The sequence below is a fragment of the Manihot esculenta genome, chromosome 18 (assembly GCF_001659605.2).
Source record: "Manihot esculenta cultivar AM560-2 chromosome 18, M.esculenta_v8, whole genome shotgun sequence".
Classification (NCBI taxonomy): domain Eukaryota; kingdom Viridiplantae; phylum Streptophyta; class Magnoliopsida; order Malpighiales; family Euphorbiaceae; genus Manihot; species Manihot esculenta.
In genome coordinates this window covers 26,285,244-26,304,113 of record NC_035178.2, presented here as the reverse complement: position 1 = coordinate 26,304,113, position 18,870 = coordinate 26,285,244, and the positions used below count along the sequence as shown (strand labels likewise).

At 39.5% G+C, this 18,870-nt stretch overlaps 1 protein-coding gene across 1 annotated transcript; it reads left to right on the top strand.

Annotated features, from left to right (window-relative positions):
* The first annotated feature begins 843 nt into the window (after positions 1–843).
* Positions 844–8,411, top strand: LOC110607977. The gene is made up of 3 exons (XM_021747157.1): positions 844–3,162; positions 7,769–7,840; positions 8,019–8,411. The coding sequence occupies exons 1-3, from the start codon at positions 844–846 to the stop codon at positions 8,409–8,411; spliced, it is 2,784 nt and encodes a 927-aa protein (XP_021602849.1).
* The last annotated feature ends 10,459 nt before the right edge of the window (positions 8,412–18,870 follow it).

Below are 18,870 nucleotides of genomic sequence, written 5' to 3'. Positions count from 1 at the left end.
ACACTTTATTATTATTAATTATATTAATGGGCTTTGAGATTTTAGCCCATTAATATGACATAGCACATCAACGACATTCTTTTGTGTGTGACCCAATAGGCTCACATTAATTGGCAATAGGCCCAGTCCCACAAGGCCCATAAGTCATAAGCGGCCTCTAGCAAGACATTATGACTACCCAACTAGTATGAGGATCAATAGTCCGATAAATCCTAATAAATACAACATGTATTAATCCCTTTGTCACACGATATCTAGTTTGAACATAATTCATGGTCAATGTCAAACTTATAATGTTCAAACTTATGATTTCTCGATCTCTAAGTAGACTGATAAAATCAAATGATATTGATCATACTATCAATTCATTTGAGCACGGCCATGCATTTCTCAGTCTCACTTATCGAGGGGCCCAGAAGATATCTCTCTTAGAGAGAGGGACAAATTCTATCTTGATTGTTCAATATCCTCTACATAATTTCTATCATGCTCAATCATAACCTTTATGATTGTCCGATTAAAGACAATATTTGGTTATGTCAAAACATAAGAGTCCTTATGTTGGAAACTATAACAATCTCAAGTCAAAGGATTAAGATATAACTACTTTGAGATTCACTTATGACAATAACCCATGTAGTGATCTCAGTGCGGGTCTATCTAATACTTTTGTTCTCTAATAAGTATCTATGATTATTGAATTATATCAACATATACATAATTATCTCATGATTATCAATCAAACATGTTTTGCAGTGTGTCCCGACGTTGGTATCATAGGATCATAATGCTTCTCTCTTAGCGCCATACAGTTGTGATGAGGTAAGGTCTGCAGCCTTTTCCATGAAAATTGATAAATCCCCTGGGCTAGATGGTTTCAATCCTGGTTTTTTCCAGCAGTATTGGGATATTATAGGAGATGATGTATCTAGTTTTTGCATTGAGTGCCTGCATTCTGGGTCTATTCCTCTGAAGTTGAATGAGACGGCTTTAGTTTTGATTCCAAAGAAGTTTGTGCCTGAGCGAATGAGCGACTTGCGTCCTATAGCCCTCTGCAATGTGGTCTATAAGATCATCACTAAGATGATAGTTAATCGGCTTAAGTCCCTTCTGCCCACCATCATCTCGAAGAGTCAGAGTGCTTTTATTGCTGGTCGAAGTATTCAGGATAATATAATCTTAGCTTTTGAGGCCTTGCATGGTTTTAAAGTGCATCAAAGGAAAAAAGAGTTTTCTGGGGCCCTCAAAATGGATATCAGCAAGGCCTATGATAGACTTGAGTGGGGTTTCATTCGAGATATGCTTCTTCGGCTGGGTTTTGAGCAACAATGGGTTGCTTTGCTGTTCTCTTGTATCTCCACTGTTCGTTATTGGATCCTGCATGATAGCAAGGAGTTAGGCCCTATTGTTCCTACAAGGGGATTGAGGCAAGGAGACCCCTTATCGCCGTACTTGTTTATTCTTTGTGTTGAGGGGCTTTCCCGTCTCCTGCAAAATTGTATAAGCAGTGGAAGCCTTCATGGGTATAGGGTTTCTCAGGGTGGCCCGCAGATTTCTCACCTTTTTTTCGCAGATGATAGCTTGATCTTCTTCCGAGCAAGTGTTCAGGAGGCTTTGGAACTCAAGCGTATCCTTCGCATGTATGAAAATGCGTCTGGACAGGTGATAAACCTTCAGAAATCATCTATCTCCTTTAGTAGGTACACTCCTGTGGCTCTTCGGGACTCTGTATGCTCAGTACTTCAGGTTGAGGAGAAACTAGATTTTGAAAATTATTTAGGACTTCCTTCTCATGTTGGGAATAATAAGAGGGAAGTGTTCAGTTTTGTTAAGGATAGATTGTGGAAAAGGCTGAATTCTTGGAAGCATTGGGCACTGTCTCAAGCAGGTAAGGAGGTTCTCTTGAAAACAGTCCTCCAAGCTTTGCCAAACTATGTGATGAGCTTATTTTTACTTCCTCGGACTCTTTGTGATGAACTGCAACGCATGATGACTAGATATTGGTGGAGTAAGGGGGCGGATCAAAATCGGGGTATTCATTGGTTGGGTTGGCACAGAATGGCAAAGCACAAATCTGATCGCGGGCTAGGTTTCAAAATTCTTCATAAGTTTAACTTGGCCATGCATGGGAAGCAGGGCTGGCACATTATCAACAGGCCTCAATCCTTAGTGGCTCGTGTCCTTAAGGCCCGCTATTTTTCGACACAATCTTTCTTTGAAGCTCCTTTGGGAAGTAACCCTAGTTTTTTGTGGCGCAGCATATGGGAAACTCGGGGTCTGATTCGAGCTGGGGCTTACTGGAGGATTGGGAATGGTCAATCAGTTTTAGTCTGGGGGCAACCCTGGTTGAGAGAGCTGCCTGAGTCTCTGGTTTCCATAACCCCTCCTTTGAACTGTGCTAGAGTTGTTGTTTCAGATCTCATAATTAACCACAGATGGAACGAGAGTTTAATTGCACAGATGTTCAACGAAAGAGATAGAAGTTGTATTTTGAACATCCCTCTTAGTCTTTCATCGTGTTCTGATACATGGTGCTGGAAATTCGAGCCCAAAGGTCACTATTCGGTTAAGAGTGCATATAGGTTCCTGGTTGATGGCTTTCGACATAGGGAAGGGAGCGAGATATGGAAACGGTTCTGGAAAGCTAAAGTTCCCCCAAAAGTGCTCAATTTCTGCTGGCGGGCTCTAGTTAATGTTGTCCCTTGCCTCTCGTCACTTCAGTCCAAGAGAGTCCCAGTTGATCCTTCATGCCCGCTGTGTCATGTAGCCCCTGAGAATGTCTTGCATATTCTGATTCAGTGCCCTTTTGCCCGCAGCTGCTGGATAAGCTCGCCGTTGGGTTGGCCTGCGCCTTCTGCATCTTCTTTAAATGAGTGGTTTTCTTTAGCCTTCTCTTCTGCTTCTGTGGAAAATGCCTCCCTTATGCTAATGATCTTATGGGCTTTGTGGCAAAATAGGAACAATGTTGTATGGAATGGCCAGGGTCAGACTGCGAGTGGTGTGTTCTTCATGGCTCTAAATTTTTTACACCACTGGAGAGCAGCCCAGGTCGTGTCCTCAGTAAGCACCATTGTCGACCTGGCTCGCCCGATCTGGTCTCCTCCGCCGCACGGTTGGATTAAGGCGAACATTGACACCTCTTTAAGCTTGCAACGAGGTTCGGTAGGTTTCGGTTGTGTAATCCGGAAGGATGATGGGAGTTTTGTGGCTGCTAGAGCAGGCTCTTTTTATAGCCAGATGGATGCAAAGTGTGCTGAAGCTATAGCATTCCGGGAAGCATTGAGCTGGATTAAAGAGTGTGGATGGGATCGAGTTCTTTTCGAATTGGATGCTCAGGTACTTGTGATGTCAGTTAATTGTGTTTTGTTAGATGATTTATCGTCTTTTGGCCTTTTGGTTCAAGATTGTAAACTGCTTCTATCTAGTTATGAGGAAGCAAAGTGTGTTTTTGTTCATAGATCTGCGAATGATGTCGCTCATGTTCTAGTAACATCAGCTCATTCTGAGTCAGGTCAAGGAGTTTGGATTGATATCCCTCCTCCTCACATTGTTTCTTTGTTCTCTTTGAATTAATGAAGTTTTCTTGTTATTTCAAAAAAAATAATCATACTAACTATATTTTATTATTATCAACATAATAAACATAATAATAAGTAACTAGGGATGTGAATCATTATTATGTAACATGCAAACAAATAATAATGATAATAAAAACCTCTTTTATTAATAACCAAAACGACATACAAAAAGGTCCAAGATAATGGCCTAGGGCAAATACACTAACACCACGTGCCCTAGATTATAAGAACAACTATCACCTTCGAATATGAAGAATTAAAGACCAGCAGGGGGACCTCTAATATTATATAATAATTGCCCAAAGTGAGTCATGAGCTGTCACTATAAAACAGGGTCACGTGACAAGGGTCTGATAAGTAGGAAACGCAGTCCCACTTGAGAAAAGGAAGGTCTAGATACCTTAACACTCAATTTATCATCAAGACTCACCCTGCCCTAGATATGGCGAGTCCTAATATAAAGTTACCGTTAGAAGGTACAATCAAGTGTGCCTCCGTTATTCTTGTAATCACTAGATCTGCGACTAGTTAATCCGGTGATATTCCTTATTAAGCAGCTAGCTACATTGCCGCTGAATTATCAGAAAATGCTATATTTATCTGCATTTTCTTATTCTTCCAAACTGATGCATCAAGGTTAAATTTGTGAACATTAAAAGAAAGTGACATTCAAGAGGTTAATGATGAATTTGTGCTTTTTACCAAGGGCATTAGTTGAAAAAATTTTGTAGGAGGGAGAGAAATTCAAAGAGGTGATTTTTTCCACCTATAAAAAAATCATGACCTTATTGTTGGTATGGCCAGCTACCATCGACAAGGAATGTTGCTGGTCATACTAGTAGCAAAACATTTGAAAAAATATATATATTGTTTTCTGACAAATCTATGCTAGACAAAGATATGTTACTATTACCTTTGAAATTAAAAAATTAAAAAATAAAATGTGACGGCTATACGAGATATCTTATTTGATAGCTGCTTGTCAGACAAGCAATAATACTAATATTTTAATTTTTATTGTGATTTAAAAAATTACAATTTTAATTTAATTAATTAAGTAGAAATTTAATTAAAATTGTCTAAGATTTATATGGCTTATTAAAATTCTGAACTATAGTTATAATTTATTTATTTAATTAAATAAATAAATATTATTATACTGAAATTCTAGGATTTTTGCATAAAAAGATATTTTATGATAGTCTAAAAAAACTCTTATGAGAAATTCCTTTGAGAGTCTCCAGAATTCGTAGAAAAGGTAGAGAGTTAACACTTAAGACCTTCCCCCTTCTCAATCCTTTAGAACTATTCTAAAGTTTTTCGATTGTCATTCTATGTAGATATCGTTAGAAACCGAACACTTGGACGGTTTGTGGTTTGTAACAATCCAACCAAAGCGATCGATTTTGTATTTTGCTGTGAGAAAAATAAAAAATATTTATTTTCTCTTTAGTTATTATTGCTTTCCTCATTTAAACGTGATCCATGTTAGTAAAAAAATTTTATTTTTCTATTTTTTTCACTCCGTTCAATCCGATTAAAACCCAACATATAGTTCAGGTTAGTTATATTATATTTTATAATGTAAAAAATATTTTATATGTTCTATTCTATTTTTCATATACAGATCCATCACAAGAAAAGCGAAACTAAGATTTTCTTGTGGGCTTGCATTTTTACCCATTGTAGAAAATGTCATCCTTATTTTTCTTTTCTAGCAATTTTTTAAAATTAAAAATAGGTATATTTTAATTCGTAGTTATAATATACTTTTGTGATATTTACAAATTTGTATGGTTATTTTCCCTTACTATGTTAATAATATTATTCCGGGAGATAGTCTCACTAAATGATATTGATGTTGTAGAGATTAGATTAATGACATAGCCAGAATAGAGTTACACTGTAATTGGCTAGACCCATAAAGAAGAGATCGTGAGGTGAAAAGTGCTCACAGCAGCCACTCCGACGCTCAAGTCAGTATACTGGAGAAGAGAGGGAATGCAATGAATTGCTTAGAAATTGGCACTACAAGATTTTTTCGGATTAGTAATGGTATTTTCCATTACTAACCTGTTTAGTAACAGATTAATAATGAATTTACATCCGTTACTATGAACCTCGTTGCTAATGCAGTAGTAACCGATTAGCAATCCGTTACTAATTCTGTAACGGATTTGTAATGAAATTTAGTAACGGATTCAAAATCCATTACTAATTTAATATACATATATATATATATATATATATATATATATATATATATATATATAAATTAAATTTGTTACTAAATTTAGCGACCGATAGAAATCCGTTACTAATCCATTTCTAATTTGATAAAATAAAAAATAAAAAATATATTAAATCTATATTCCATTATTAAATCTGTTGTTAATTTTTAAAAGATTATATTAAATTATTAATTTATTTCATTATATTTTATATTAAATAATAATTTAATTATGGTAAACTATTAATTGTTCATTGTATTTTACATTAAATATTAACTTTAATATTTTAAATTTTATTAATTTTATGAGAAAATTATTATAAAATTACATGAGAAAAATTTTAAAAAATGAAAAAATGTGAGAGAATGGAAAAAAATGAGATATAAAAGAGAAAATACGAAAAGAAAGAAAATAGAAGAAAATGATGATAAAAATGAAGAGAAAATAAGAAAAAAAGGGGGAAATTAAAAAATGGAGAAAAAAGAAGAAAAAAGAGAAAAAAGAAAGAAAATGAGAGAAAGATGAAGAAAAAATCAAGAAAAATAAAGAGATAGAAAAGAATAAAAGAAAAAAAGTTAGAGTATATATATAAGAGAAAAGAAAGCAAATGAATGAATAATGAAAGAAAAAGGAAGGGAAAATGATAGAAAGTGGAAGAGAAAATGGAAGAAAATGAAAGAAAGAAAAAAGAAAATGAAAGAAAACAATATGAGAGAAAATAAAGAGAACGAAACAAAAATCAAGAGATAAAAGGAAGATTAATAATGAAAGAAAAATGAAGAGAAAATTGAAGGAAATGAAAAAAAATGGAGTCAATAATTAAGAGAAAAAAATAAGATAAGGGAAAAATGAATGAATGAGGAGAGAAGGGGAGAAAGAAAATGAATGAAATGAAGGGAGATAAAATGGAGAGAAAGAAAATGAATGAAATGAAGATAGATAACATAGGTGAGTGTATAAATACGCGAATTAGTAATGGATTTAATAACAGATTAAATTTGTTACTCAATTTAAAAAAAAACACGGGCGAATTAAAATAAAAAGGCGGTATTATTTTCCAAATTTTAGTAATAAATTTCTTAATCCATTACTAATTTTTAGATTAGTAACGGATTCAGTAACAGATTTTTTCTGATACTAAATTAGAAATAAAAAAGGTGGAATTTTAAAATAAAAGTGCCGTATTTTATTCTCTAAAACTTAGTAACAGATTATAGAATCCGTTATTAATTTTTGAATCAGTAACGGATTTAGTAATAGATTATATATGTTACTAATTTAAAAAGAAAATATGAGATTTTAAAAAATAAAAAGTCGATGTTTTGTTAAAAAAATAGTAACAGATTAAATCTGTTACTAAATCCGTTACTAATTATGTAATAGATTGCATTCTTTTATTAAATCTGTTACTATCTTATTCATTTAATTTATTTATTTAGTAATCGATTAAGTAACAAATTTGTTAACAGATTGAGATCCGTTACTAATTTTTAGCTAATTTAGTAATGGATTTCAAAATCAGGATTTAAATCCGTTACTAATATCTGTTACTATTCCGACAGATTTTTGTATTGTGAGTAGTGTAGGAGAATATCGTACCTTTACTTCTGTGATTCTTCTTCTTTTATACATTAAGAATGTAGGAATAAATATAACATTTCTCGATAATCCGATGATGATATGACCGACTTCTTGATAAGGGATATCGCCAGTTAATAAGTTAGTGATCCCGCGATTACAGGCATAAATAGGGATATGCTGGATTGTCCCTGTTTAATGGTAACTTTGTACTAATTCTCGTCCCATCCAAGGAAGGGCGAGTTTCAGTGATGCACTGGGTGTTAAGATGTCGGGATCTTCATTTCCTCGAGTGGGACTGCATTACTTATCAGATTTTTGCCATTTGGCCCTGTCTTGTGGTTACAATTTATGACTTACTTTTGAGCAATTGTTATGTAGTATCAGATGTTCGCCGCTATTCTTCGATTTTTCATATTCGAAAGAGATAGCTATTCTCGAAATCTGGAACACGTGGCCCACTAAGATTAATTTTTGATTTTTTCACGCCGTTTTGTCTATCTTACCCTTTAATGATGACTGCCTATTCCTTGGTCTGCATTTAAAGCTTATCATCAAAAACTGTCTTATAAGAACCCTTCTTCTTTCCCAAATATCACTTTTGTTTTCTCCTGTAATCTTTTGCTTTTAGAAAGACTCGTTTGCAACTTCTTTTCCATTTATACTTCCTATGATGATTTCTGTTTCCTTTTTTCTCTTCAATATGAACATGAACATTTCTTATTCTCTTTTTGCAAATATGACTAGTTCAAGGAATAAATTTGCTGAAGTGGTGCGTTCTGCCCGCAAAGGTAAGGCTATTGTAGGGGCTACTGGTCCCCCTACTAAGCGTGCTCGCCCAACAGAGGGAGTGATCATACTTCCTTCTCTCTCAGCCCAACCTATAGCAGAAGAGCCGACCCCTTTACAGCTTGAATCTTCTGCCTTGGGCAACTCTGCTTCTGCCCCAGCTTCTAAGCTTTCTGCTGCTGTCCCCACTCCTTCTGAGCATGCTTTTGTGAATGTGGAGGTTGAATCTTTATAGCCTCCGAGCATCCAACTCCTAGCATTGGTGCTAAACCGGGCATTCTCACATATGGTCCTACTCTGACCATCCTATAAATCAAGAGTGCACTAAGGACCGAAGATTGTCATCACCTAAACGAGCTCGAGAGAAATGAGCTTTTTGATAATATCATGCATTTTACCTTGGAGAGTGCTTTATGTGCTTATGTGGGGAAGGTGCACCATAAAGCCTTGAAGTGACACTTTGACACTTAAGAAACGGATAGTAGGCTCTTGATCGAGGAGTACTCAAGGTTGAAGTCTCGAGTCGATGAAGTGAAAGACACTATAAAGGAGACTAGGAGACTTCAGAGTCGATGGATAAGCTCCAAGTTGAGCTGAATAAGACAATGCTTCCAAACTAATTCTTAGAATTGGGTAAAGTTTGCCGAAAATCAGGTGGCATGTTGCATTCCCAAGTCCTAGAGCTACAAGAAGTTGAGGATCTAGAATCAAAATTGTTTGGATTTGTTGTCTTATGTTTTAATTGTTAAAATAGTAAAAACAAATTTTTGAATCTGTGTTCACGATGAACACTCCAGCGCCACCAATCACCAACTGGGCCATGGCCAACGATGGCCGAAGGCGAGCGCGCGACAGGTCCTCCTATTGGCACTCTCGCCGGCGATGCCTGGTTGTTGCTGCTCGGGAGATGAACGGCGTGATTGAGACGCGATGCTCGCATGGAGGAGATCGTGACCCGGTTCGTTCTGCAGATCACCATGAACACGAAAGCGACAGGTCGTCCCGATGGTGTGACCTGGTCGACGCGCATCCTGGATGCACGCTATCGCTAGGTTTCGCCTCGCCGGGAAACTGGTCGTTCTCATCGCCGATGGAACCGAGAGGAGAAATCATTCTCCTTCTCGACTCTCGCTGATGAAGAAGACCGAAGTGAGCCTCGTGTGTTCCATCAATCTCTTGGAGTTCACCGTCGTTGGTTTGGCAAACCGATAGACGCGCAACTGTTGCGCGAACCACCGAAAGTCGAAGCAGCCACAGGGCTAGGCTGATGGTTGGCCGGCAATAACCAAAGCGTGTGGCTAGGGCTTCTTCCTGAGGAAGAAGGTGAAACTATCAGCCAAATTATAGATTAGTCCCTATACGTTTTGAAAATTTTCAAAATAGTCCTTTTTGGCAGAAAAATAAATTTTAAAAATTATTTTCAGTCTATAAATTAAATGGCTATTTAATTTAAAATATTTTTATTAATTTGGTCCATTTAAATATTTTGACAGTAATTGAAATTAATTTTGATATATCTTCTAATTTGATTAGAATTATGAATAAAATTATTTTATTCATTAAATTAATTTTAGAAATTAATGACATTAAATTAAATTTTATAATTTACTATTAAATTAAATTTTTTAATATGATTCTAGGTTTGAATAAAATTATTTTATTTATAAATTATTTTTTGTTGACACCAAAACTTAAAATGTTAAATTGTTTATTTTTAATTTTAGCACACAAAATTAATAATAAATATAAAATAAATCAATGGTTAATTTTTATGCATTTAATATTATTTATTTACATGATGGATGATTATGGATAAATTTTAACTAAGTCTAATGTGTTTGAATAGATGATTAATTTATTTTAGTAATTTTTAAATAGGGCCTGCGTATTCTGTCTTTTCCTATTATTCTGAATTATAAAATTTTTTTCTCATTTACCTCCCTTTGAATGTGACACAATGTTTTTTTTCCAGTTGTATAATTGTTATGTAATTAGGATATGTAGATAGAAATTTTTTTGTAGACCTAAGGAGAAAAGGAGACGTTTAAAAATTACAATGAGCATTGGACGTGGTGTATTGGAGGAGCCCTTTTGACTTCTGAAGATAAAAGAAGCTGCCACTTATATTTTGAACCATCAAGTTCCCTATATGGTTCAAAGAAAATTATTTTTAAAATTGTTCATAATCATCCAATTAGAGTGACATATTAGGGATGTATGTCTATGTATGTGATATGTATGATATATAACAACAGTGCCTATGCATAAGACCTTAATAGAAATCTTAAGATTAAAATTCCTAATAAAATTTTAAGTATATGTTAAGAAGATGATGTCTTACTACCTATGTTATAGCATAAGATTAGAGTTCGGTTTTTATTAACTTGTTGGGCAAACCCAAAGTTAATTTCATCCGAATATATTTAGTGTTATGAAATATTGGATATTTTTTAAGAATTGTTCTACTTAACTAAATTACTTGATTTGTATGGCCAAACCCATGATCATGTAAGTTTGGGGCAAGAAGTAGTCATAACATATAAAATATGATAAAGACAAAAAGTTGTCACCTAACTGATTTAGGAGTTACATAGAGATGTAATTGATAAATTATGTTATCTACCTGATTTAATTTATAATAATTTATTGGACAAATCTAAGATTATTTAAATTAAATAGGATCCTAGCCTACTAAGAGATCTACCACTGAATTTTGTGAATTAATAGATAGGGCTATTAATTTGAATAAAATAGTGAGAGACTAATTAAAATATTAAAGACCTTATCTACTAATTAAGAAAATATATGAGACTAATAATTATTATTTTTGCATTTGTAGATCTTTTTCCATCATGAGTAATAATCTATCGTAGCATACTTGATGCTAACAAATTAACTAGACCGAACTTCTTGGATTAGTATTGTAATACCCGGCTAAACTCCGGTATCGGAATTCCTACCGTCCGGTGGAATCTCGGATGTCGGAAGCCTCTAGTAGTGTAGAAACATGTTTTCATAAAATGTTTTAAGGTATTTCATGGTTTTAAGTAAAATGGAAATGAGTTTTTGCATGAAAACAACCTTGAAGGAAAACTCAGGTTCGGCCGCCGAACATGCATGCCTTCGGGAGCGCTTTTAGGCCCCCGAAAGCATAAGTGAGGGAAGTCCAGGTTCGGCCGCCGAACCTCAAGTTCGGCGGCCGAACATGGCATGCACGCGGAGGCACGTTCGGCCCCAGAACGTGGCCTGGCCAGCCACTATAAAAGGGTCCCTTAGCCGAAAACGGGCGAGCTTTTTCCCCATTTCCGGCCAAGGTGAGCTCTCCGCCATCCCTCACCGATCTTGAGTTCTTTCCTTCCAATCCTACTCGATTTTCATGAGTTTTTACTTTGTTTTGAAGATTTTCGAGTTTTAAGCAAGTTTTGGAGCTTTGAGGTTCAAGAACTCAAAAATCTCCCACCTCCGAGTTTAGGACGTCTCTCTCTCGATCTTCAAGAGGTAAGAGCCGATCTTAAGCTCATTTCATGTTTAAAGTGAGTTTTATGCAAGATCTATGGGGTAGAATGCATGTTTAGCTCATAGTTAGGTTTTTGAGTTAATATTATGTTTTGAGCAATATATGTTGGATTTGTGTTGTTGTTGTGTGTTGTAGTTGGGGTTTAAGTTAGTTTGAAGCCCCTAGGAGCCAATGAGTGTATATTTGCATGTTTTGGTTGAGCTAAATGCATGATTGGAAGTTTTGGAGGCAAATGTGCTTAAAGGAGCCAAGTTTCTGCCCTTTGGCAGAAACCAGGTTCGGCAGCCGAAGGAACTTTCGGCCGCCGAACATGGCTGGGGAGGCAGGCCTTTCGGCTGTCGAAGTTGCCCCCGAAAAGAGACTTTCGTCTCTGTCTGGGACTTTCGGCCGCCGAAGGTGCCGCCGAACCTGCCCTGTTCTGCCTTCCTTTGCATGTTTTTGCATGATTGTTTCATGTTGTTTTAAGGGGTTTTTGGGGAGTAGTTTAGAGTTATGTTCATGTTTGTTTGGTCCCTCATTTGAGTCCACCTGTGTAGGTTCGGACCCGAGGAACCGAGGACCCCAGCAGTGAGTCAGCTGCTCCAGTGTCTGGTCAGAGCTACCCAGAGGTGAGTGGAATAACTCATTATGTTTTAAAGCAAATAATGGACTTTTTAGCATGTTTCACGCATCATGAATGCCATGTGATGATTAGGTTGTTTGCATTAGAATTCACGAATATGTTGCATTGCATATTTAAATGTTGATGTGGATGAATGTTGGATGATCCATAGCCCTCGATCTATGATGTGACGATGTGATATGTACGGTACGGAATGTAAGACCAATGGGACCCATTCTACGTTTGCTGGCACCATGTAAGGGAAAGACCAGGACCCATTCTACGTTCTGGCACAGTTGGACTGTTATGTTATGCTATGTTATGTAAGAGAAAGACCAGGACCCATTCTACGTTCTGGCACAGTTGGACTATGTAGAGGGCTATTGGTGACAAGTTCATCCTTGATGTGATTAGCTGTGATGTGATGCATTCCATGATGCCATACGATTTAAATGTTTTTATTATTCTGCTCACTGGGCTCTAGTAGCTCACCCCTCTCCCATTTTCCCCAGGATTACAGGTACAGGGTAGACCAGGAGATCCGTAAGAGTAATGAAGTCATGTGTTTGTAATAGATAGTGTGGACATGATAAATGTATTAATGTTATGTATAAGTACAGTTTAGTCATGTAATGACTTTAAGGATTAGAGGTTGTGTAACGACCCGAAAATCGGACCGCTACCGGCGCTAAGATCCAGATCGGCTTAAGGCCGCCGGGACCCGTAGCAAGTCTGACATGCAACCTGTAAACCTGTTTAATCCCATACATGATGAACAATCATACATAAAAATTTAAAACTTTTCTTTCATACATTCTATCATACACCAAACTCAACCTGTGCATGCACTGAACATATACATAATCATAAACTTGACCCCTATGTGGGATCTCATCAATGCCCCCAATGGGTGGCATAACAAGTGTTGAGTTGGCTAAACATGGACATCAATAACATTAAGATCATGCTTTAAAAAGGGATTACATTATACTATGGTCAAGCACACTTCTAACCTCAATATCTTCACATCACATATCTATACATCATTATACAATCTGTCATGCCCACATTCTAACTATTACAAACATATGACTTCATTACTCTTCTTGACTTCTCTGTCTAACCCGTACCTGCAAACCTGGGGAAATTGGGAGAGGGGTGAGCTACTAGAGCCCAGTGAGCAGAATAGTAAAGCATTTAAAACATATGATAATATGAAATGCATCACATCACAACTAATCATATCAAGGATGAACTTGTCACCATTTAGCCCTCTACATAATCCAATCATGCCAGGGGCGTAGTGCAGGCCACACTTGGTCTTTCTCTTATACATAACATAACATAACATACATAATCCATGATGCCGGGGGCGTAGTGCAGGCCACGTCCGGTCTTTCTCTTACATAGTGCCAGGGGCGTAGTGCAGGCCACACCTGGACTTCCATATCATATCATCATGTCATAACATATGAGGGCTAATGGATCATTCAACATTCATCCACATCAACAACATATTATGCAATGCAACATATTCGTGATTTCTAATGCAAGCATCCTAAAATATCACATGGCATCCGTGATGCATGAACATGCTCAAAACTGATTTATTTATTTATTTAAAAGCATAAGAGTCATTCCACTCACCTCTGGCTAGCTCTAACACTGACTGAAGCAGCTGACTCACTGCTGAGGTCCTCGGTTCCTCGGGTCCGAACCTACACAGGTGGACTCAAATGAGGGACCAACATACTAGAACATAACTCTAAAAACATCCCCCAAAAACCCCCTAAAACATCTCAAAACATCCATGCAAGAACATGCAAAGGAAGGCTGGACAGGGCACTTTCGGCGGCAGGTTCGGCGGCCGAAAGTCCCTCCAGAGCCGAAAGTCAGGCAGGTTCTGCGGCACCTTCGGCGGCCGAAACTCCCAGACAGAGGCGAAACTCATGCATGTTCGGCGGCACTTTCGGCGGCCGAAACTCCCAGACAGAGACGAAAGTCTCCTTTCGGGGGCAAGCTTCGGCAGCCGAAGGCTGCCTCCACAAGAGGGTTCGGCGGCCGAAAGTCCCTTCGGCTGCCGAACCTGGTTTCTCCCAAAGGGAAGAAACTTGGTTCAATTATGCACAAATGCCTCCAAACTCAAACCATCATGCATTTAGCTCAACCAAAATATGCATACAAGCTCCTAGGGGTCTCAAACTACCTTAAACCCCAACTACAACACATCAAACACACATTACAAGCCACATTGTTCATGAACATACATTTATACCCATAAACATAACTATAACCTAAACATGCATTCTACCCCCAAGAACTTCATAAAACTTACTTAAAACATAATATAAGCTAGAGATCGACTCTTACCTCTTGAAGATCGAGAGTAGAGGCGACCAAACTTGGAGTTGGGAGAGATTTGAGTTCTTGAACCTCAAAGCTCCAAAACTTTGCTCAAAAGCTCAAATCTTCAAAACAAAGTTAAAACAAATGAAAAACTTGAAAGATCTAGAGGAAAAACATCAAAGATCGGTGAGGGACGGCGGAGAGCTCACCTTGGCCGAAAATGGGGAAAAGCTCACCCGTTTTCGGCTAAGGGACCCTTTTATAGTGGCTGTCCAGGCCACGTTCGGGGGCCGAATGTGCCTCCGCATGCATGCCATGTTCGGCGGCCGAACCTGGACTTTCCTCAACCTATGCCTTCGGGGGCCTAAGGCACACCCGAAATGCCTGCATGTTCGGCGGCCGAACTTGAGGTTCGGCGGCCGAACCTGGGTTTTCCTCCAAGGTTGTTTTTATTCAAAAACTCATTTCCTTTTTACTTAAAATCATCAAAAACATTAAAACATTTCATGAAAACATGATTTTACCCATCTAGAGGTCTCCGACATCTGAGATTCCACCGGACGGTAGGAATTCCGATACCGGAGTCTAGCCGGGTATTACATTCTCCCCCCCTTAAGAACATTCGTCCCCGAATGTTCCTCAACTAACACATAGCATGGCATACACATATCATACACATAAAACACATGAAACATATAAGAAACTAACCTTAGAAAAGATAAGGGTATTGCTGGAGCATGGACTCCCGTGTCTCCCAAGTGCACTCTTCCATATTGTGGTGGTTCCATAGCACTTTCACCATCGGGATTTCCTTGTTTCTCAGCTTTCTGATCTGTGTGTCTATGATCCGCACTGGCTGCTCAACATAGGTGAGATCCTCTTGGATCTCGACATCAGGCTCACTAAGAACCTTGCCCGGATCTGACACAAATTTCCTCAACATTGAAACATGGAAAACCGTATGGATTCTTGCCATTGAAGCAGGCAAATCTAGCTTGTACGACACATTCCCAATCTTCTGCAAGATTTCAAAGGGTCCGATGTATCGCGGAGCTAGTTTACCTTTCTTCCCAAAGCGAACCACTCCTTTCATTGGAGACACCTTGAGCAATACCAGATCCCCCTCCTGAAACCCTACCTGTCTTCTGCGGATGTCTGCATAACTCTTCTGTCTGCTTGTAGCAGTCTTGATTCTCTCTCTGATTATGGGTACCACCCTGCTGGTGATCTCTACTAGCTCAGGCCCTGCCAAGGCCTTTTCTCCAACTTCCTCCTAGCAAACAAGTGACCTGCACTTCCTCCCATATAAAGCTTCATATGGAGCCATCCCGATGCTAGCATGATGGCTGTTATTGTAGGCAAACTCCACCAAAGGTAGATGTTGCCTCCAAGAACCGCCAAAGTCCAGCACACACATTCTGAGCATATCCTCGATAGTCTGGATAGTCCTTTCGGACTGTCCGTCCGTCTGGGGGTGGAAGGCAGTACTGAAATCCAATCTAGTACCCATGGCATTCTGCAGACTCCGCCAAAACCTGGAGGTGAACTGGGGCCCTCTATCCGACACTATCGAAATCGGAACCCCATGCAGCCTGACGATCTCATCCACATATACCTGCGCCAACTTGTCCACAGAGTAGCCACTCCTGACAGGGATGAAGTGAGCAGATTTGGTGAGTTTGTCCACAATCACCCATATGGAGTCCAATCTGTTGGACGCCGCCGGTAACCCCACTACGAAGTCCATAGCTATATTCTCCCATTTCCACTCTGGAATAGGTAGCGGGTTAAGCATTCCAGCCGGCTTCTGATGTTCCAGCTTCACCCTCTGACACACTTCGCAGGTTGACACAAACTGTGCCACTTCTTTCTTCATCGCTGGCCACCAATAAACCTTCTTCAAATCTTGATACATCTTGGTGGCTCCGGGGTGAATGCTGTATCTTGCATTATGAGCCTCCCTCATAATGTCTCCTTTTAGCCCTATGTCATCTGGTACACACAATCGACTCCCATAGCGGAGGATCCCCTTATTGTCAAATCTGAACTCATTGTCCTTGCCTGACTGAACAGTCCTGGCAATCTTCAATAACTCTGGGTCCTCATGCTATTTCTGAGCCACTTGCTCCAGAAACACAGGTGTCACTCTCATTTGAGCCACTAAAGCACCGGTACCAGACAACTCCAACTGTAGACCTTCATCCATGAGCTTGTAAAACTCCTTCAGCACTGGTCTCCTCTCTGCCGTGATGTGGGATAGACTGCCTAGTGACTTCCGGCTTAGGGCGTCTGCCACGACATTCGCCTTACCCGGATGATACTGAATCTTGCAATCATAGTCACTCAACAGCTCCTCCCATCTCCTCTGTCTCAAGTTCAAGTCTCTTTGACTCAGGATGTATTGCAGGCTTTTATGATCCGTGAAGATCTCATATTTTACCCCATAGAGGTAGTGCCTCTACATCTTGAGTGCAAAGATTACTGCTGCCATCTCAAGGTCGTGTGTGGGGTAATTCAACTCATGCTTCTTCAGCTGCCTAGAAGCATAAGCAATCACCCTCTCATTCTGCATTAGTACACAACCCAGTCCCACACGGGACGCATCACAAAAGACTGTAAAGTCCTCATCACTAGATGGCAGAGCTAAAACTGGTGCTGAAGTCAACCTCTTCTTAAGCTCTTCGAAACTCTCTTCGCACTGGTCGGTCCACAGAAACTGCTGATTCTTCCTGGTTAGTCTGGTCAGAGGAGCTGCTATTTTCGAGAAGTCCTGAACGAACCTCCTGTAGTAACCTGCCAAACCCAAGAAACTCCTGATCTCCGTCACTGAAGTGGGTCTAGGCCAGTTAGCCACAGTTTCTGTCTTCTTGGGGTCCACCTCTATCCCATTCTCTGACACTACATGCCCCAAGAACGAAATGCTCCTCAGCCAGAACTCACACTTAGAGAACTTGGCATACAAGCCATGTTCCCTCAAGGTCTGCAAAACCAACCGCAGATGATGGGCATGCTCCTCTGCATTCCTGGAATACACTAAGATATCATCTATGAAGACAATAACAAAGTGATCTAGGTACTGACTAAACACTCTGTTCATGAGGTCCATGAATGCTGCAGGGGCGTTAGTTAACCCGAACGGCATTACAAGGAACTCAAAATGCCCATATCTGGTCCTGAAAGCCGTCTTTGGCACATCCTCATCTCTGATCCTCAGCTAATGGTACCCAGATCTCAGATCTATTTTGGAGAAACAACCCGCTCCTGCTAGCTGGTCGAATAGATCGTCGATCCTTGGCAAAGGGTACTTGTTCTTGGTAGTGACTTTGTTCAACTGTCTGTAGTCGATACAAAGTCTAAGGGATCCATCCTTCTTTCTGACAAACAAGACTGGAGCACCCCAGGGTGAGGTACTCGGTCGGATGAAGCCCTTGTCTACCAGCTCCTGTAACTGCTCCTTCAACTCTTTCAATTCTGCTGGCGCCATCCTGTAGGGAGGGATAGAGATCGGTCGGGTTCCAGGCATCAATTCTATCTCGAACTCTATCTCCCTAGCAGGTGGTCAACCTGGCAACTCGTCTGGGAAGACGTCTAGAAACTCTCTAACCACTGGCACCGAGGCAGGCTCTCTAACCTGACTGCTAAGCTCTCTCACATGAGCCAAATACCCCTGACATCCCCTCCTAAGCAACCTACGAGCCTGAAGAGCTGATATCAGACCTCTAGGTGTACCCCTCCTGTCTCCTCTGAAGACAACCTCAGACCCATCCTGACCTCTGAACCTGACTACCTTGTCCCTGCAGTCCAAGGTAGCACCATGGGTAGATAACCAGTCCATCCCTAGAATGACGTCAAAATCTGTCAAGTCTAGAACCACAAGGTCGGCGGACAAGCATCTTCCCTCAACAAACACAGGACTACACTGGCAGACTGACTCTGCCACTGATGGATCACACTTGGGTCCACTGACCCAGAGAGGACACTCTAACTCTGAGATCATCAACCCTAACCACTGGACGGCTCTCGGTGTAACAAAAGAATGAGATGCACCAGGGTCCATCAAGGCATACACATCTGAACAACCAATGACTAAGTTACATGCCACCACGGTGTTAGATGCATCTGCCTCCTGCTGTGTCATGGTGAAGATCCGTGCTGGAGCTGATGGACCTTCACCCTGAAACCTGCTGAAGAAGAGGCTGCACCTCTCCCTCTGCCTCTGCCACTGGCCTA